At 40.8% G+C, this 22,591-nt stretch overlaps 1 protein-coding gene across 1 annotated transcript in view; it reads left to right on the forward strand.

Annotated features, from left to right (window-relative positions):
• Positions 1 to 22,591, forward strand: part of FHOD3 (formin homology 2 domain containing 3) — a 645,976-nt gene that overhangs the window by 531,304 nt on the left and 92,081 nt on the right. Inside the window, 2 exon segments of the mRNA XM_030551482.1 lie at positions 5,709 to 6,595; positions 14,363 to 14,521. Coding sequence (XP_030407342.1) covers positions 5,709 to 6,595; positions 14,363 to 14,521 — 1,046 coding nt within the window.

The following is a 22,591-nucleotide window of genomic DNA, read 5'->3' on the forward strand; positions in this document are numbered from 1 at the left end:
TGGATGTTCCAATGGTATGAGATGCCCTAAGATAGTTTGTCATGAGATCGCGAATGCCTGTCTCCACGCTATTCACTATCGTGACTGGTAGCCATAATGTTAATACTATGGGAAATTAGGTGAGGTACTTCTCCAGGTGCTGTATTTCTTTCTTTTCTTCCATCATTCCTGTCTTGGTCAGATATCAGAAATTCAGGGAGACACTTTTTTGAAGTTGCTGACTGTGCAGCTAGAAATGCTGACCATGGCTTGGGTGGAGAAGGTATAAGGAGAACATTGTCCTAAAGGGAACACTTCCACAGTAGCCCACAATAATGGCTGGATGAACCACCAGGTACACTTAAAGGATGTCACTGCCTGCACACATACCCTATGCCCCAGCCTGCTAGGGGAGGAGTTGTGCCATCTAAAATTCCCTCCTGGGAGGTCCAACTCCATGTGGCCAGCAGCCTATGCCAGTGACTAAATGGCAGATTGTGGCCCTTAGTAATTTGATTCTTATACAGTTGTTTACTCTTGAATTAATAGCTATAATATAATTAACATGGCCTCTAAATCTTACTGAGGCACTGCAGTGGCATGCACTGTTCTAAATGGAACATTTTAGATGTTAAAATAAATTAAATATCGTAACATATGAAGTATATAATCACTCTTTCCTGATGAAATAGAAATTGTTTGGAATCATGGAGATCATGTGTGGTTGGTTAAATTGCCAGCCTTCAGACATTCACATTTTTATCCATAGATTACAGGGCCAGAAGGGACCACTGTGATCATCTAGTCTGACCTCGTGTGTAACAAAAGCCACAGAGCTTCCCTCAAATAGTTCTTTTGAACTAGTGCATATCTTTTTTTTAAAAATGCAGTATTGATTTAAAAATGGCCTGTAGTGGCAAACCCCATCTCTTTTTTTACAGCAATATGTTACTAAAATGTTACAGGTTCACTATTGTTCACTATTTAAGGGTCATCAGCTTTTCTTCAGTGCACCGAACTCTCCTTGATGTCACTGGTCAAGGCAGGTATATGGCTCCATGAATACCATTATACCCTTGAAGAAGATGGATAGATAAATGTCTGTGTAAAAATATAAACATAAAAGATGAGTTGAGGAGTTAGTCCCAACAAACTTATCTCTTTGAGACAGCAGTTCCACCTGAGAAGGGCACAGTCAATTTCAAGGACAGTCTTATCATAAATTTGGATCCCTTGTCTTCAGGTCAACAGAGATTGTGTTATAATGCAGATAATGAAAAGTAGTTTCTAGGAATGGAGGTGTTGCTTACACCTTCAGTGCTATTGCTTAGTGGGTTGTGAGGGGACCAGGACAGAAAATAAATCATAAAAGCTCACGCTAACTCTCTCTTCCCCTTTCTCCACCAATGTAAGGCAGCTAGAGCCTCTATTTTAGAGTAGATGATGAAAGGCTTTGAACACATAGGGGATGGAGACTATCTTCTGCTTCCTCCTCTTCAAGCAGACAAGATGTTGCTAACTGTCAGTATTGCAGATTACTCAGCTGGTGTTCAGCAAAAACTGTACTGGTTATGAAACAGACTGTGGCTCTCATCACGTTGTTGCATAGTCCAAATGTAAATGAGGAGCGAATGGGTTACACATTTTTTTTTCACGCTCAGCACATTTTAGTCCTGGCTGTTTCCAACTTCATGAACTTTAACTTCTTGTCACATTGAATCCATTTCTCATACACTGCTGCAGTACTATTTTCCTATTGTACTATAGCTTAATGAAATAGGCTTCAGCATTATAGTAAAGACTCATTGGTTGAGAGACCTAATGTGTTGTGAATTACTAAAGTTTGCAATTTAGTTGGTAAGGGAGCAAATGCAGATCTAGAAATCATGCAGAGTACTCGGTCTGCATGAATTATTTTTGCATTCCTAGGGTTTTGTGCTTTCTCAGACAGTTCTCAGATTCCAGGAAAGGCGCTGTCATTCATGGATTACATTTCTGTGCCTGCCCAGACACAGCAGGGGCAAGGAAATGAAGTGTTTGGTTTTTGGCTCCTCCTTCCTTAGCATCAAACACACTGATCTATGCTTCTTCCAACCCCTCTCATCCTAGGGAGCACTGCAAAGCAGTAGCCAGGAGAAGTAGCGTGCGGGGGATGCATGGGGGAGGGGGCAGCGATATCTATAAGAGTAGCAACAGCAGGAGGCTTTGCAGAAATAATCTTGTTTGGCTAATGAAGAATGAAGTAGATCTTGGGAGCCTAAAATGGGACTCCAAACTCTGTTGTAGAATGTTGAGTGAGCACTATTGGAAAGGAATCAATCTAGGAAGACACAGAAGGTGAGAATCTAGAGGGGGGCTAAATCTTGTGGCATGTATAGAGTGGAGTCTGGGAAATTTTGGACAGTTCTGACGTCTTTCGGCAATTGAATCTGGTTGGGAATTGGTCTTTGTAAAATCCATAGTGAAGGGGAAGAGGAGAGTCTAGAGGAGATCAAATTTTCTAGGGAGGCAACCTCAGAAAAATCTAGTAGCAAGTCTTGGCGAGAGGAGAGGTGAGGGAGCAATCCTGTAGATGGGATGTTGAGGAAAAGGGGTCAGTGAAGGTGTCGCAGCTCAGGGCAACTGCACCTGTATTCCTCCCTCTGTGGTCCCTCGAGGGTATCCACTCTAGACTCCAATCTGCATCTCTCTCCCTCCTGAACAGGCTTCACAGTTCCCTGCCTACACTATGGTAATCCCCAGTAAGCCAGACTGCCTAAACAGGCCAGCATCTATGCTTTGCTTTTTCTCCACAGCCTTATGAACAGCATAATTGCTGGCAGTTATATGTTACAGCACAGCCCTTTATGAGCAAGCACATTTATTTTTAAGGTAAAAGAAACATATAAAAACAATAAAAGTTCCTATATGCATGCTAACAGTTTACCAGAGTTCACCCATCAGTCTAACGTGGCCTCTGTAGGCCAAAGTCCTTCCAGCCTTCCCCAGGAATGATTGGGGCCCAACTTGGACAGAAGTCATGTCTCTTTGCTGGATCAGGAAGAAAGTCCTGACTCAGTTTAAAATCAGACATTTTATCCACAAAATCCTTTCCTTGTCTGGTGACCTCTGGAGAATCCAGTTTGAACTAGTATATGTGAACCTCTCCAGCTGGTGCCAGCTCTCTGGAGAAGTTACAACCTGAGCGAATTTGTCTAATTTCCTCCCACTGTTCTTAGTTCCTGGAAGAGCTGTGGTCACCTTCCCCCAGGGAATTACATACAGTCCGTGCCCACAATGATATATAAATTTAATACACTAAGATCTCCCAAATACTGCAGGAAATTGCCATATCTGTCACAAATGGGAAAATGAGGCAAGGAAGAGACTGAGTGTTCAGAAAAGTAAAAGGTGAATTGGTCTTTGTGAAATCCATAGTGAAGGGGAAGAGGAGAGTCTGGAGGAGATCAAATTTTCTAGGGAGGCAACCTCAGAAAAATCTAGTAGCAAATCTTGGTGAGAGAAGAGGTGAGGGAGCAATCCTGTAGATGGGATGTTGAGGAAAAGGAGTCAGTGAAGGGTGTCACAGCTCACTATTTTCATAATCTATTTTTAATTGCAAAATATACTGAAGGTGGAATAAGCCTGGTCTCATTTAATGCCCTTTGAAAAAAGATCTCATATATTTTGGACATACTTTCTGCACTGTGTCCCACCTGGTTGGTGAAGATGTTAAGAGCTATTCAGGAGAATACCTGCATCCTAAGACAGGGGCTGGCTGCATCCTGGACAAAAATTATTTGCTGTAAGCTAATCTTTCTTAACCTTGGGTTCAGCTTCAAATGTAGTTAAGAGCGAGTATGGATGGGGCCATAAACTATTCAACATTAGAAACCCAGGTTGGAATTCCAAGGTTGGAAGTATGCTCCATAATGCACAGTGAATTTTTAAACCCATTTTAACTTAATTTAATTTTAACAAATGATTCAGCTAGACCAGTTTGGGATTTGGGTCTCTTGCCCATAGTATTGATGTGGCCACTGAACTTGCCAAGGAAGAGACTTACCAGAGCAGATGGAAGGGGCTTAAGGTTATAGAAATAAAATAAGTCAACTGATAAAGACATTAAATGTAAAGTGCTAACATAAAAATCCTGACAAAGAAAAAGACAATAGAGTAAAACTCAAGAGAAAATGCAACCACACACACACACACACACAATGAACTAAAAGTTAATGTTAAAAGTTAGATTAAAAAAATATTGATTAAATGTGTAAGGAAGGGAAAGAAAGAATGAAAAACAAATTCATGGTAATTATTGAAGAACACTGTGTCCCACCTGGTTGGGGAAGATGTTAAGAGCTATTCAGGAGAATACCTGCATCCTACAATCTACTTTGATCATTTATTTTGATGGTTTTATTGTTGTTCGGTTTTAATTATTTATGACGTCTCATGCACTAGTTAATTTTGCAACTTCTATACTGCAGAATACAATATGTATTGTTATATCTTGCTGAGAGGTGGGCAGAGGCCACTATATTTCAATTTGATTGTAGTTTAAATGCAGGTCAGTACTTATGGTCAGCAGCTAACATTTTCAAAAACACCCAAATGACTTGGGAACCTAAGTGCATTAGTCATTTTTGAAAATGTGACTTAGGCTCCTAAGTTATTTAGGTGCTTTTGAAAATTTTACTCTGTGTGCACAATTCACTCTGCCAGAGACCCCAGAGGTCACCCTGGTGAATATGACCAAAGCACCCAGGAGTTGTGCTAAGCGCAGCCAGAGTTTAAAGCTTCCCTCCCCTGGCCAGTGGTGGTTGCGGTGGAGAAGGATGGGGTGGGTGGATATCCAAATTCTGTTGGCCTCAGACTGAAAAAACACTCTTTCGTAGAGTAACACCTGTTTCCAGCCATGTCAAGAATACCACAGGAGCAGCCCTCTGACAATGTTTTCATCCTCCCATTTCTCATCATAGTCCAGAGCAGAAAGCACAGAGACACTGGAAATGTGTACAGGTGCCATCCAGTCTTGTGTGGCCTTTGGACTAATAAATGGTCAGATTCTTTGACAGTCTGGGTATCCAGTAAAATAATGTGGGCCAGAACTCCTCAGTGAGCAATTGCCAACATGTAACCAGTTATTTTCTCTATATAAAATTAAAAGAGCACTTCCAAGAAGCAGTTTGTTCTGTGTCCTTAGAGTCACTGAGTACCTCCTGAGATGTTCCAAGCACCTTCAGCTCCCACTACCTGAATGGCTGCTATGCACTTCTCAGAGAAACACTCACCAACTTGCTGAATCAGGCTGTAGGTTTGTGCTATTGATTACATATAATTTCCAAATATTTCCTGAAACTTTGGACTTGTTTACCTGAATATTTAGTTCACAGCAACCTGTGATTTCAGTCTTCCTTGCACTAATCTGCTGCGCACTGTCAGTCTGTGTAGAATCTGTTGATGCACGCTAGAAGTTCCCTAGTGCACTATGAACTGCTGCCATTTGAAAGTGGTGTAGATCAAAGCACACTACTAAACAGTTAGTGCACATTGGCAGTGTCCCTATGGACAGTCAGCGTGAGAGAGATTCACAACCCAGCTTGCTGCACATTCAGTCTTTGTATAGACAGGTCCTTTATTTGGTTTCATACTATAATTGTACATGTATCACCAAAGACATTTCTAATGCCATTTTTAGGATTCCTGACACCCTGTTGCTTTTCCGTTCATTGTGTGTGTGATTACAGGTACGTGGTCACAAACTATTCACGATGCTGGTGTGAATGAGCAGTGCAGCAACATTCTCAACAACAAACGGTTCATGCTGGATATGTTGTATGCCCATAACAAGAAGCCCAAGGATGAAGAGGAGAAAGAGCTGGAGGAGAAGGAGGAGGAAAAGAAGGAGACGGAGGAAAGTGATGAGTCAATCACCAGCCTAGCCAGTAGGATCTCTATCCTGCAGGCCAGCAAGCAGGCCAAAGATGAAAGTGTCAAAAAGGTGGAGATTGGAAATCTGGACAACCAAGGCAGCGTGAAAGCTTTTGCAGAAAAATTCAACAATGTTGAGCTGGCCAACGGGACAGTATTGCCTGAGGCTGAGTTTGATGAAAAAGTTCCTGAGAAAACACCAGCACAGCCCAAGAAGGAATCTGATTACATTTGGGATCAGCTCATGGCTAATCCTAGAGAACTTAAAATCAAAGACATGGATTTTACAGACTTGGGGGATGAGGATGATGTAGATGTGTTGGACATTGATATGGGTCCTGGGGACTCCCTAGTTCCCCCTCCCCCACCTCCACCTTCCTTTTTGGGTTTGCCTCCTCCACCACCTCTCCCTCTGTTTGGATGTCCACCTCCACCCTCTGGTAATTTATTGGCTCCTCCTCCACTGTTCAGCACTCCTCAGGGTTCAGGGTCACCCCAGATTTCTAGGGGTCAGCCAGCATTCATGAAGAAGAAGAAAACCATCCGTCTGTTTTGGAATGAGGTACGGCCATTTGAGTGGCAGTGTAAAAATAACAAACGCTGTAAAGAATTCCTGTGGTCGAAACTGGAACCCATTAAAGTGGACACTTCCAAACTGGAGCACCTCTTTGAGTCTAAATCCAAGGAACTGCCGATCACAAAGGTATTTCTAATGTTTAGTTTGTTTTTATTAATTTTGAGTTTGTTTTTAGATTAATTTAGATGATATTTTATGCTTAAAGGGTTTAAAAAACAAAGGAAATTAACAAAGATGTTTTATATATGTTCTATATTCGTGCACATACGTATTCTAGAAAGACAGACAGACACTCCATGAACTGACAATAAGAGCTGAGCCCCAAACAATATACATGTCTAGGCACTGCTCATGTGAATCATATTTCTATACCACATTTTCGTATTTCACTTCAGCTGGGGAGTATTAGCATTGTAAACTTCATAGCCAGAATTTTCAAACATAGGTTTGTCTACATAGGGGGTATCCAAGAATATTAATCCAAATTAATTAAAGGTACGAATTTGAAGTGGATTAGTTAAACCATACTGAGTCCCTGTGTGGGTGCTATGGTTCAGAATTAAAGTGGCCTAAATTCAATTTGGCTTAATTCACTTACAAAGTGAATTAAACTATCCTAAAATAAGGCCACTATAATTCTGAATGAGAGTGTTCTCACAGGGTTTGAATGCGGTTTAACTAATGCTCTTCAAATTCACACCTTTAAATAAATTTGGATTAATTTTCCTGAATGTCCCAGTGTTGACAAATCATTATAGATACCTAAAAACTTTAAGCACCCACATTTTAAAATGTTGTCCCCATGGATACCAAAGTGCATCATTCATTAAGGAAAGGTAATTCAGATCTGTGTATCTGGCTACTTTTACCTTGCTAGTAAAATTTAAAGCTTTATCGTTGCGCGTATATGGAGACGAGGCAAAACAGGGCTTGTTATAATTGGACACCACATGAAATCATTGTAATATATTCTCATAACATATATCCTGTAATATATCTTCATACTATTTTCATAATCATTCTAGGAATTATTACTGAAAGGGTCATAACATTAAAGAATGGTTCTGCTTTGAAATGTGCAAATAGTCTTGTGGTTCCATGTTAATTGTCTCTCTTATGTTTTCCATTTCAAATGTGTTAAGATTACTTGTCAAAAGAACTTTTTGTCATATTGCCAAGCCCTGCAAACATAACCTGGGTTCTCTTCTTTTCATGCATAATTTTTTTTGCCACCTTGCACAGAAATGTTTTTTATCCTTAACTTAGATAACTTGACTCTCCAAATTTCATTATGAAAATATGAAATTTTCATGAGAGAAAATCTTGATTTGCTAACACTTCTGTGTTTCATAGGAACATTATCATAAAAATAAACCTTAAAGGCTGATAACATAACCATTTAATGCTGAACTCTTATGACGTCTCTTGTAGTTGAATTTAATGGAGATTTAAAGTTAGCTTTTAAAAGTTCTTAGCTAGAACCCTTGCTGTTCATGTCTGTATTGTTTTTGATTTATTAATGTAAGTACAGTAATTGGCATCAGAGAAACAATGCTGTTTTTCAGTTATAGTACGAATAAAAGATACACCATAAGGCCACATATAAGAGGAACACTCATTGCCAATTTGTATCTGTTGTACATATGCCTAAGTTCTCACATCAGTACAAATTTTATAACAATTCTGAAAAAGCACATCTACTGTGATTATTTTACTTTTCCATTATTGGTACAAATTATTAAGTATCCATATGTTCAAAAACAAACAATCCAGAAGACTAGGTGGCTCAAGGTGTTGGGAATTTGATCTCTAGTCCTTCATTTCTAGATCACTGGTTCAAATCCAATTGAAATTGTTATAAATGGCAGTTTGATAGTCGATGTTGATGTTCTTGGTCAAGCAGACACATCACAGTTGACTGACTCAGCTGGTAGGCCAAGGGTTGAATAGATCTGAAATCTTGCACTGTTTTCTCACTCCTAGAGACTGTTCCTCCAGGCCAGTGCTGAGAAATGTTTTATCAGTGCAGGGAAGCTTGCCCTACTTTGCTGTTGCTTTTGGGTATAAGTAGAAGACTTCTGTTTCCAAGGCTATCACCTCACACCTTCAATAAAGACTGAGCCCCCCACCAAAAAAAGAAAAAAATTGTAATTAAAAGTCTGCCTGACTAATTTGTAAAGCTGACTTTAAACCCTGAGCTATATCTGAGAGTGTAATCATTGCAGCCAAAATAATCAGAATTACAGATGTCATACCAGTCATGTATTGGTAATGTGTATAACATAGCTGCAGTTTATAAAATGTTTACACAGCGAACAGTAGGTGTACAAATACATCAATTACATAGATTCCACAGTTGTTATAATTTTAAATTGAATTATCTCTGACACAAGAATAGCTCAATAATTTTTAGTGCATATAGATCTGAAATGTATTTCATACAGATTTTAAAAATAAATCCAATCAATGATTAATTTAGGGCACATTGAGCTTAATTTCACTTCCTCTGCTTTCTCCACTCTTGGCACATTATCCCTCCTCCTCTCCTTCCTTGCAAATAGAAATCTATCATAGAAGGCTCATTCTGAGTATGGACTGGAGCAGACGGAATGAGAATGTTGTCTAGGAGCCATAAAACAAATCATTCCTTGAACTGAATGTAGAGTTATAACATATTTCCACTTCCACAGAGTTTGTTGTATACTTTATAATGTCAATATTTTGATGAACTGGTCTGCCTTTTACATTTACCATAAATTATGATAAAAGTTTAGAATATTTTAATCGCTTGATTAATTTTTCCAAATAATTAACCAAGTAGATTCCCACACTCTCCTCACTCATCTCCACCCTACACAAACTTCCCTGTCCTCCATGTGCTTCCAGGTGCTTTGGCGCAGCGTCTACTCTTTGGCTGGCAAGATGAATCAGCAGGTTTCTTTGAAACCAGTGTAGCCTTGAATTGTGAAGAGTAATTTAGATGATGACTCTTCTCTTAGAGGTTAATCTTGGAGTCTCCAAGAGAAAAGTGCTCATCTAAATTCAAGGCTGCACTGACTTCAAAGAAACCTGCTGACTCATCTTCTCTACTGCTGTGCCAAAGCACCTACCAGTACATAGAGGGCAGGGATTTCTCTGCATGAGAGATTACAAGTTTAACTTCCATTATGTCCCTTCAGTAGTACAAGACTGGAGTTTCATTATCATTGCACAGAAGATTGCACTGATTTTTTTTAAGACTTACTGTTTTAATGGACAACCTTTGGATAAGCCTGATAAAATGTTGATGTATAGCCAAACTTTTGAAGCCTTCTTGTCTCTTTCTCTATAATCCAACATCTTTCCTTCCACTCAACCACACCCTTTTCCTTTCCCATTTTCATCCAGACCACTTTAACATCTTTGATATGAATCCCAGTAATGTTTTGTGTTAGTGCCCTGACTTTCTTCTCTTCCTCTGAGTACAATGAGTCTCTTGGGCTCTGCCTGATCTTTTGGGCTGCATCTTGTGACTTCTGTTGTCTGTGAGCCTGATCCAGCTCCCAGTGAAGTCAGTGGCAAACAGGGCCAGCTCTAGCCATTTTGCTGCCCCAAGCACACCGCTCACTGGTCGCGCGGCTCCGGTGGCCCTCCCACAGGCGTGCCTGCGGATGCGCCACCGGAGCCGCGGGACCAGCGGACTCTCCGCAGGGATGCCTGTGGGAGCTCCACCGGAGCTGCCTGCCACCCTCCTGGCAACCGGCAGAGGCCCCCCCCCCCCGCAGCATGCCGCCCCAAGCACACGCTTGGCGCGCTGGGGCCTGGAGCCGGCCCTGGTGGCAAGAGTCCTATGAATTTCAGTGTGCATTGGCTCAGGCCTTATCTCACCGCCACCCCTGATGGTGGTCTTGCCTCTTAAATCCCTGTCTTCTGTGTGTCCAGTCCAAGATCTGTCCTATTTCCCATCTTCTCCTTCTGACAAATCTAAGTTGGGGGGAGTGAGGGCCTCTCTTCTTTGTTCATGCTAGTTGTTGTCTTCAAATCACAAATACCCTGCATCTTCTGTGAGTCACAAGTATCACAGATTATTGACTCCAGGAAACCTGGATCATGTAATGAAGAACAAGAACTAGCCCAACAAAGATTTTCAGACTTCTGAGACTCCCCACAGGTTAGGGGGAATATCATCAAACCTGTTGAGGGCAGGTAGAGCAGATCTTAGATAAAGTAGGAGTAATTAAAGAGACATAACTGAATCTGTAACAAAAAAATAATAATAATACATGCACGCATGTTTACATCCTTCCCCCTCAGGTTTGCTTTGGTGATTGTGCTCAAATTAGCCCAGCTCTGCCTTTTTCCAGACCAGTTTGTCAATTTCCAGTGAGAACACATCACATTGTGCCTATCTCCTAGTGTCCAATCTGGTCTACTGCACAATAGTGTAAGTCAAGAGGTGCTACAAATTCCGTTGGTTCTCCTAAAAACAAAATACAGAGTAATGAATAAAAGTCCAATCAGTCAGATTTCAATGCAGTAGGTGTAGTCAGTTGCTGATCAGATGAATTGTTCAGAAAATTGTGAGAGAGACTAAAATTAAGATCAGAAGAGAGGATGAGGTATGGATTTTTTGGCTCTGTCTTACCAGATATGCTCCTTGATCCAGCTGCAACCAATTTTACTCCTGTTTCTAATCCTTAACTATGATTTCCACAAAACACAGCTATAAACAGCCACTTCCTGGTGCTAGCTCACAAGAAGTTTTTCATTAAACACAATAGACTACAACAAAATAAAATAAAATATACCTCAGGTAGCTGAATGTAACATGTGGCGACATTTGTGATTTCTGGCAGAAAACTGGTAACATAATGGAGAAAACTACTACATGATTACACGAATCACAGCATCCTCCACTGCAGACAGTTTATTTGTGGGACTAGAGGGCTGTGACCGCTTGTTAGCAGGCATAAAGAGCGAGATCAGATTTCCTCACTGGGCAAGTCTGAAGATTTCTTCCCCTCTTAAACTGCCAAACCAGGCAGATATATTGGCATGGTGGTTCAAAGTATTTATTTTTCTGTGCGGAGAGATGAAAACAAATGCACCTTTGCTGTGTTAAATTATGTTATCATGCAACCCTGCTGCTGTCTGCAGTACATAGTTTAGAAATTATGTTTTTACTGGCTCATTTCCTATTGAATAGGGCTGAATTTACTGTTCCTGGAGCCTGAGAAACCAGCAGAGAGTAAAGACTAAGGAATATATTCTCATCTGCGTGTACAAGGATATCCCTTGCATGTGCATAACTTCAGTGAAGGCTGAGGGAAATTACACGTGTGGGCTGGGATTTCCAAAGGCGTGTAAGGGAGTTAGAGCTCCAAATCCCATTCAGTTCCTTTTGAAATCCTAATAATCCTTCTTAATCAAGATAGAAATAAATGGGATGCTCTAACTGCTTTCTCACAATTGGAGGACAATGCAATATCCTCCATGTAACTGATGCAGAGTCAGGTGAATCAAATTGTCTTGCTAATTTAAATGCTGCACATGCAGGGGTTACGTTTTTGGGAAGAAGCTATTTTTGTCTTCATGTTAAATAATATAAAAGTACTTGCTTGCAAGGCAATTGGAAAAATCGTATTAAATTTCACTTCTTCGGTATTACCCATAATAAATAATTTAGTACAGTGAAATACAAGTTAGAAAATAGCTGTTTACAAAAGGGTTAGTATGACTGAGACTCAAGAGGAAGTGATCTTAGGTGAACACAGCTTTATTTTTATGTGCTGTTGGCCACTTACTGTGTTCCTGGAAAATTGATTAATGGCCCTGAAGCTGGAAATCACTGCTTTAGGGGAAAGTATATATCACAATGTGCTTAAATTAGATCCTCCATAAAGAGACTATCCTGTCACACTAGTGAGAGAAGAGGTCAAGAGTGGTTTTAGGGTGTTTTTGGCAAATGTCATGAAGAAAATGAATATGGCAAAATAGAGCTAGAAAATTGAAAGCAAAGTTCACTTTTGGTCATCTAAAAATGTATGTTGGGCCTTGTCTGCATACACAGATGTTGTATCTCATTAACTATACTATACCATTATGACATCCTGACTGTGGACCCAGTTATACTGGTGTAAAAGTGCTTATACCATTAATAGCTATTCTCTTACAAGAAGACAAATAAGCTATAGTGGTAAAAGGCATCTTTACTGCATTCACATTAAAAGAGTCATACGGTTAACAGAAATAGTTATACCAGTATGAAAATGTGTGTAAGCCAGCCTTTAGAACAATTATGATCCAGCTGAGGCTTTGGCACAAGCTCCAAGTAATGCCAGAGCTTAGCTGCATTAACCTGAGAGCAGGCCAGGAAACAGGTTGAGACTCAGGTAGTAACAATCTGGTTCCTAGTTCCCCCTTTGATCCAAAAGGGAAATAATCTGCCCCAGCTTTATACCACGCACAAATTACTACTTCTTCCTCACAGGCACAGCTGTGTGAGCTGACATGCTGGTGGGTGGATCTAGAGCTTAAAGTTAAGTACATGCTTAAGTGCTTTTGCTGAATAGGGGCTTCAGACTTTAACTCAAATCCCTAAATTTGATCCAGCTATGGATCTGAACAGCATCTTCCCACCCCATATTTGTATGCTAGCAAAGAAGGAGGAAAAGAAAGAATTATGCTTGCAAAGTCCAGTGTGTAACAGAGTCCTACATCATATGCCATATTCAGTTACATCCTTAGCTTTCCAAAAAAGGCAACTTCCAATGCAGTGTGATGAGAAAATAAAAGATACGTTGCCTAAATGAAAATCATGCTGAAAATTTTATAATTCCCCTGTACGTGTTTTGCAAATCAGTTTACTTAGTTGGCTAGGGATTTTTGTCACTGTTGGGTGTGGAGAATGTTTGTTTTTTACATTTTTATAAAAAAAAAATACATGACTGAGATCCGTAAAAAGATATTGTTATTAATATTTTTCACTTTCATTATCTGTATTGTCATTATTATCTAACACACTTCACTGGATGATCTCAAAGCCCTTGGTACATATTAAGGACTAGTGTATAGCTGGCCCTACAGGGAAGTGCAAAGGAGATCAGAGAGCAAAAGTATGTCCACACCTGCTCAGGGATCAGCCACAGTACTCTGACCACAATGGATGGGATGGTGTTATTCCTTCACCAGCCACAGGGCAGAAAGCAGTGCAGGCAGGACACATGCTGCATCTCCAAAAAGGAAGTGTTGGAGCCCCTTCTGAGAGCAATCATGGAACCATTGTCTACCTTTGTTTTCTAACATAATAGAGCCATTCTGAATCAAGCCAGGCAGATCTCTGAGACAGGTAAGTATTACTGTCTCCCTTCTACAAATAGGTCAACTGAGGTAAAGGTTAAGTGACATATCCAAGGTCACATAGCCAGTCAGGAACAGAACCCAGGAGCCCTGCTTCCCAGTTCCCTATTCTAACCGCTCGTACACACTTCTGCTGAGCGGTTCTGCAAATTCTAGCAGTTTCTGGTGACATTTAATTTCTATTAACTGGAAACAGCTATCACTTTATACTGGTAACATGAAACTTGATCAAAAAATTTTGAATCCATCCCAAATTTCTGTACTCCCAAGCCTCATAGCTAAAAATACATAATATCGTTATCTTGTCTAGTTATAAGACTAATTTCTGCCTTTTAGTTTAAACTCAGACAACCCCCACTGACTTCTACTGTCATTTACTCGCATGCATCCCCAGTGAATTTACCCTATATTTTGCTTATAGATGCACTCGTTTTTATTGTCAGTGTTGCTACTATTACATAAGTTCAAGTCATTGAAGACCGATGTAAATTTTTGCTTTGTATTATCAGAGAATTGTATCAAAGTTAATTTTCTTATCTTTACCTGTTTACCAAGAAAAATGCTGCAGATGGAAAGAGACAAGAGATCATTGTGCTGGACTCAAAACGAAGCAACGCTATTAATATTGGATTGACAGTGTTACCTCCCCCAAGGACCATCAAGACTGCTATTTTGAACTTTGATGAATATGCCTTAAACAAGGAGGGAACAGAGGTAAGAAGGGATAGTCCAGTATGGTCAGGGTTAAATTGTGAGCATATAATTTTGCCCAAGTATTATATATACTGTCGTTCATCGCTGTGTAATGAAAAAATCTTTGTGCCTTATTTTCATCCTTGGGGGTTGACATTAGTTATATATACCTGTGGGTTCTTGCATTCAATCCTCCATCTTTATTACTCAAAGACTGATTTTTTTAAAAAACTTAAGTCCCAAAAGTTTGGCTTCTAAATCCATATTTAGTATTTTCAGATGTGCAGAGTACTTTAAACTCCAGTTGGTATCCCGTGGAAACTGCAGGTGCTCTGCCTCTCTGAACATCAGGCTGTTTATTAAGTGTCATTCTGTGCTTAACTTTTAAGAAAATGTGAATCTAAATTCCTGTTGAGATTTTCAGGGTGGTAGCAGTCAGATATCTTTCTTTGTGTATGCTCTCAAAGTTTAATTTCAGTTTCTTTAAGTTATTAAAAATCCTAAATACAGTTCATCAGACATATATATTAAATGTCGAACACTTGCACATCCAAGTATCTACAAGGAATAAATTCACAGTTCCTAGAACTGTTGGAAACTGTACAAGGTTAATAAAGTTCATGCCTGGTTTGCTATTGCAGTTCTAGATTGTATATCAAATGGAAAACAAATGCAATGACGGGTTGTCCTCAGAATAGCATCTCTGTGTTACTGTTGTTTGAAGTAAGCCAGTTGGTAAAAAGATTACAGATGATGTAATTTTTACCATTACATGTTTGACTTTTCAGATCTCCTTCCGATTCCAAGATGAGCTCTGTTTGTTATTCTTTTATCAAAACGTTGTTCCTCTATGAAGTCTAAAAAGAAACTGCTGCTACTATTTTTTAATTTTGATTTTAAAAAAAAGTAAACATTTTTACTAAACCTGAACAATTACAGTAAGAGTAATCTGCATGCTTGAAGACCTGGTCTAAAATCTCAATCAATACCTGACTGAATATGTCATCTGCAGATCATTTTCCAATATTTTAGTTTTATATTTTTCTTTTGCCCTCATCCTGCTCCCCATATTTAGGAAACAAGGAAAAGTTAAAAGCAAGATAATATGGAGACAAAGCTGCAAACAGTTAAATGCAAAAAAGAAAAAAAACCTATTATGTTTTAACTTAATGCCAGGGCCTGATCTTCCTCTGGTGGAATACTAGTACTTCCCAGTGACACATTTACTTGCCTCCCATAGTACGTTGCTCATATCCTGCAGGTGAATAATCGGGCCTTTAGTAATTATGACTCTAGAGAGGGACCAAAACAGAATGCGTAGCAAAGATGTTAACAATCTAGTATGCATCTTCTCCCTTAAATTTCTACCTCACCTAGCAGACTCAGCACCTCACCGACTGTTCTGGACACCTCACCTTTCCAACCTGTGCGACCTACTGTTGAGGCTACCCTAGCCACTTGCCAGGATAGTGAGTGCCTGCACCATCTCCACCCTTTCTGGGTAGCCGTTTCACTGGCTGCACCCTGATTGATGCGAGATTTACATCATTTCTTTTTAAAATATACTACAAAATAGGGCAGATTGCAAAGTGAAGCACTCACAAGTCAGGAAATGACATATTGTTGCCTACACAACCTTCACTTTTCTCCTGATTCATAGGCATTCAGGTATAGTCTCCTACGACATGGCCACATACTATTTTTTCACAGAGGACCACTACCTCATTCAGGGCTCAAACAGCAATATGCTGAGTATTGTGCCCCCATTTCAGCAAAGACTTAAGCTTGAAGTTAAGAATGTGAGTACTCCCATTGACTGCAGTGGAGCTACTCATGTGCTTAAAGATGATAACATGCTTTAAGTGCTTTGCTGCATCTGAGACAGAGTGCTTAGTACCCTACAGGACTGAACCCAGTGCAGAGGTTGGATGGTGCTCAGTGAGCAACAGCTACTCAGTATTTCTTTTTCTCCTCATTTTAAATGGGTGGCCACGTTTTTTTTTGTGTGTTTGTTGTTTTTTTTTTACTGCACCGTCTGAAACCTGCACTGAATAAGAAGGTTTTTTATTTCCTTTCTGTGGCAGTCCATTGTAATAGCTGAGTATCACACAACCATTTAATGAATTCATCCTAACAGCACCTTGGTGATGTACAGAAATATTAAGACACCCATTTCACAGATGTATTATGTACTGAACTGAGGTATCAAGAGAGTGTACATGTATGGCTTGCCCTGTGAGCTGGAGAGCCTGAGGCTAAGTGAACCCTGATTACAGGATGGGCCCACATGAGTGGAACCAGGTGATTCCTTTGTAAAAGGAGTCTTTAGCTGTGTTTGCAGAGACTGCAGGATTGCGAAGGCTCCCACGAGGTCCTGTGTCAGCAGAGGAGGGGAAGGAAAGGAAACTGCAGGGAAGAGAGTGAGGAAGAATACCTCTTCTGACACACAGTCCTGGGAGAGACCCTGATTAAAAAGCAGAGAAGGGACTGAAAATCTCTCCAGGCAGGAAGACACCCTGAGTAACCAGGGAAGTGACTAGGTTCCCCTACCAGCCCCAGGGCAAAGGGTGTACATGCCCATTGTAACTGCTGTCAAGACCCACAAGGGGGAAGCAGGCTGACCCAAAGACTGGCCATGGAAGAGCCCCAGAGAGGGCAGAAGGCTTTTGTTTCTCACAACATTTTGTGAATTTTAGTTGGAACAGTTGGGAACCCAGAAGGGGTGGACTAAAAACACTGACCTGGCTGGAGGGCCAAGTCATCTGGCCGACTCACCACTACAGTGCCAGAGGAACCGTCAGCAGGTGATGCTAACCTAGTGAGAGAGCAGCTACGCCATGCCGGGCCACAAGGGGACGACTAGGAGTAAGCAACTACCGTGCCACCGAAAGTAATGAGTGACATGCCCAAAGTCATATAAGCAGCAATAGAACACAGATATCTTGGATCTCAGTCCAGTGAATTAACTTCAAGTCCATTTTCCTTCTTCCATGAGAGACCCTCTATTTATATCAGTCTGGGAAAGGGAAAAAGTGCTAGATGAGTGGACCAATGGGGTTATAGTGAAGATACCAAAGAAAGGAACTCTCAGTGATTGTATTAACTGGCATGGTATCACACTTTTATCTGTTCCAACCAAAGTATTGTGTAAGATCATAGTCCAGCATACATCAGAAGCAGTTGATAGCATTCTCAGAAAAGAGCAAGCTGGTTTTTAGAAAGAGCGTGGATGCACAGACTAGATCTTCACTCTATGAAACTTAATAGAACAGTGCTTAGAATGGCAACAGCAACTCTACATAAATTTCATAGATTTTGAGAAGGCTTTTGATAGCATTCACAGGACCAGCATATGGCACATTCTGCGGGCATATGGAATCCCTCTCCAACGTCATCAAAAACTGTGTTGATCACAGTGAGCTCGGTTTTGAAATCAAAACAGGAGTATGTCGGGGTGTGTCATGTCCGCAATCCTCTTCAACATTGCCATCAACTGGGTAATGCAGCGTACAACACAAGACATGCCAAGAGGCATTAAATGGACACTCTTCTCATTCCTTGAAGACCTAGACTTCGCAGATGATGTCACTCTCCTATCACATACCTTACACCATATACAAGAAAAAACAGCTCAACGCATTCAGCCAGCAAATTGGACTGAAAATCAACACAATAAGACAGATATCATGGCCTTTAATATTGCCTCACCATCACCAGTACAGATAGAGGATTATGTTCTCACCAGTGTAGAAACATTCACATACTTGGGCAGCACCATCAGCCAGGATGGTGGAACAAGCCAGGACATCCGGGACAAAATCAGTAAAGCCAGGAACACCCTCAGGAGCTTAAATACAGTCTGAAAATCATCAAAATACACCACCAATACCAAATTCAAGATTTATCAGAGCTGAGTACTTTCAATGCTACTTTATAGTGCAGAATGCTGGGGAGCGAGAAAGTATGACATGTCAAAACTGTCTTCATTCCATACAACCTATCTCAGAAAAATTCTCCATATCATTTGGCCCTGAACAATCTCAAACCAAGATCTATTGACACAGTGCAGCCAAGAGGATCTGAGCACCATCATTGCCAGGAGGTGTTGGAGATGGATTGATCATGTGCTTTGGATGGAAACGGATTCTATCACCAGAGTAGCAATAAGATAGACACCTGAAGGCAAGTAAAAACGACGCTGCCCGAAAACAACATGGCGAAGAGCTATGGAAGCCGAGCTGAAAAACCTGGGGCACAGGTGGGGAACCGTTGAAAGACTTGCCAGAAACAGACAGGAGTGGAAGAGCTTCATCACTACCCTAAACGCCAGAGATGTAATAGGAACATGATGATGATGATGATGATTAGAGACCTACACTACACACTACGTAATTTACAATGAATGAGACAGTGATTCTATGGACAACAGTTTCCTTCACAGCACTGCATATCACAGCTGCAGTGAACAAAGCCAATCAGTTCTCTCCATAATGCTGTTTCGTCCCTAGCCAAGCTATATCTTGAATGAGGTAGGGTTCATGTGGGGGGAAAATAGTTTATGATCATTTAATAACAGATCTTATTGTAATGGATACTCAGACTAAGGCAGAGCTAATTTTGCACAAATCAACTCCACATTTTAATTTCCTGAGTTCTGAGTGCTTTGCTTTGCAATCTTACCATTCTTGTGACATAGGTTTGGGGATTTTTAATGGAATTGCCTACATTTTTAAATAAGAAAACATAGAAATTCCACTATGATCAATTATTTGTTAAATAGCTGTAGATTGCTCTGTACTGTGGTATTCATGCAATCCATGTGGCCTCCTTCTATACACAACTTTCCAGATTATTTAGAAGAAGCCAGGATTCCTTTGGACCCTTTGCCTACCTCCTTACTTTGTATTATACACACTCACATGTTGTATGGAAGGAAGAATCCCGTCGTCTCTGCTTTTCACCTTCATTAATTGTAGATAAAAGCACTGCGTGGCCTACAAATTTTCCCAATCAACACACTCCTGTTCAAGCCCAACAGAATGCTGACTGACCATTAAGAGATTGCAAACTCCAGTCATGCACAAAATACGATTGTTAAAATCATATAACTTTGACAAATGATAGTCAACTTTCACCGGCATTTTGAAAAGCCCATCTGCAATTTAGGGACTCTTTCCCTGCCAGATTTCAAGTGTTTGCCATCTGTCCCTGCTGTGCTAGAGTTGTTCATAAAAAAAGTTGCCAACAGAACTTTTTAAGGGATAACATTTATTTCCCCCTGCTATCTTTGTTCTTTTGCTCTCACGTCTGCCAAATTCTGAAATAAAGTTGAAGATTGAAAAAGTTATAAGCAATGGAAAATGAGCCTTTAAAATGAAATGTCTAAAATCTTAAATATAGGCATTGCTATATGCTCTACCTATGATATTACAAGTTACTGTCTTTTGTGTTTAGTTTGCCAGACTGTAATGGAGGCTGCTCACTCAGTTTGCCAGTGAAAATGTCAAGTCTGCACTGGTAATCATAGTTCCAGCCACTATCTCTCTCATTTTTGTTGGGTGCAGTAATAGTCCTTCAAAGTTTGTACCACTTATCAGTGTGTCAACGCGCTCTGTATTTCTGCACGACAGATTTGAGCCTGTTCTCTCGTTGCTTTGTTTTTCTGCTTAGCCATGCCATGCAAAATGTGCAAAATTAAGCCCTTACTGTTGTAGCAAACTGAACAGCTGCGAAAGAATCAAGGAGTACATTTTGTACATAAGAATTTTAGCTTTCTCCGTTTCCCTATAGACAGTTCATGTAAGGAAGCTACTGCTAAAATGGAGTGGAAAGTTTCACAAAAGAACAAGGGTTGAGAACCTCATACCCCTTGCGGTCCTGTAAGCCAGGTAAACAGACTGGCATGACATGAGGGGCTCTCCAAAGCCCCGTATCCAGAGAATTCCTCCAGCACAGACAATGTGATAGAGTGATCTAAGGCTGCTTTCTAAGGACTCCTCACAAGCCCCAAACTAGGGGCTGTGCTAGGGGCAGGGTAGGAGAGGTATGTTGGGGTAGGGAACCCGGGATGCATAATACAGCTCTAAAGCCTATAGAGCAGCCCAAGGAGGCAGATGTGACTCAAGCTGTGTATATTTTGCCAGGGTCCTCTTGACCCCTCCCCAGAGCAGCCCACGATTACTCTCCTCTCCCTGCGCTGTGAGGTTTATGCTGTGCCTCTAAGGGCTTATCTTCCCAGCATTGTTTGCTCAAGGTATAATTGGAGTGCTGTCCCTAAACCAGCTCCAACCACACACAATAATCGCTAGTTCAAAAACTCAATTGCTGGTGATGCTTGAGGTAGTAATGCAGTGGGAATATAGTTACAGGCTACAACTCAAGTTAGCACAGCTCATCAGATGGTGATTCAATCACTCTGCGCTGCTAATCCAATCACTTGTGCGCAGTTCCAGTGTTGCTTCGCAGTGTGGCCACTCGTCTTTCCTGCAATAAAACACACACGGATGACTCAAGCTTGTGGGGCTCGGGCTGGACGGCTGTAAAATTGCAGTGTAGGCGATCAGGTTCTGCTGGAGCCGAGGGTCCCAGAGCTATTTTTAGCAGTGTAGTGCCATGCTGCCTCCCCACTGCTGAAATCTTCCCCATACACGGAAAGACTTCCTCAGCAGGGAGCTGCCAGAGACTTTCTCCACTGCCTCCCCCTCGCCAGAGCCTTTCACTGCTGCAAGTAGCTAAAAACCACAGTACGGGCACAGCCTGCCTTTCACTTTGATGTGTAGCAAAATGTAGCCTACACACTTTAAGAAAGGCTTCACCACCATAATATTGTACGGTAGAACTGGGAGTCATCATTTTGCAGGTCCTTTAGTATAGGCTGCTGAGGGAGCTGTGGGTCTGTCGTGCTTTTGAAGTGATAGTGCTGTATGTTAGCATGCATAGGAAACTGGCAGAATTTTGTTTTGTGGCATTCTTCTATTTCTTTTGTCCTCCTGGGTTCCCATAATGAAGACATAATTTTAGCATTAGAAGGGTCTTCTATTGATGATCTGGATGTAGATGTAGCCCACAGGAGTAATATATTCCAAGGGTTAAGCTGAAATCAGATACACGTGGGAGCCATTAAAAAACCCTCTGAGGGTGGCATCATATAAATCAGAAGAGTTGGCAGATTTATGTAAAATATGACTGTGAAAAACCTTTTTGGATTATAAACAGCCAGAACCAAAATCAAAAGGCAAAAATTAAGTTTTTTCTCCAGCTTTACACTGTCAAATAAAAACAAATCTTGCTATCCCTGTGACTTTTTACTCGAAGTGCATAATGGAGATAGGCAGAAAAAAGAGTGGCTGTATGTAGTGTACTTAAAGCCTATGAGCTTGGAGTAGTTAGTTACTGAGAATTGTAAAAAAGAGAGACAAAGAGGCATTGCTTGATTTTAAGCAAGCAGATGTATTAAATTTAGTATGTAGAGGATTAACTGGTAGGGCCTTACTTTCACAGGAGGACCCGACAGGTCCTCCTGCAAAAATGCACCCTTTTCCAATGAATCCACATAAAACGGTGAGTCATCTTTTAGTTGCCACACTGGTTGTGCTTTCTTTTGAAAGTCTGGCACTCAATATGTCCAATCAAGTTTGGACTACTTGCAGAGCAAGGTGCTATTTATTCACTGTAAGTGAGAGTGGCAGTCTTGGCTCTTTATGAGACAAGCTTAAAGTCTACTCTGTGTGTGCCCAGTATGTGATTTTAGCAGATCCATCTGAAGGACAAGTTAAAAAAACACGCACAAAAAAAAAGTCAACCACAACACTTATTGGTACTCATCCTCAATGAAGGCAATCAGTGATTCTGCTTGGAAAGTGCTACTTATTATGAGTAAGGGAAGCAGAATCAGACCCAAATTGTACACCTAAGGAGGCTTGTATCGCGCATGTAAGCGTGACTAATTTGACTGAATGGAAAGTGGACTGAAGGGGTTGAGGTGGGCTGTTGTGCCTTGGAATACAGGAGCACAGTGTATGTATCTAAGGTTCTAGATTATGATGTTTTATTGTGTAAGTTATATATTGGTAGTTTTAGCCTTCATCAGGT

This window comes from Gopherus evgoodei, chromosome 2 (assembly GCF_007399415.2).
Source record: "Gopherus evgoodei ecotype Sinaloan lineage chromosome 2, rGopEvg1_v1.p, whole genome shotgun sequence".
Taxonomy (NCBI): domain Eukaryota; kingdom Metazoa; phylum Chordata; order Testudines; family Testudinidae; genus Gopherus; species Gopherus evgoodei.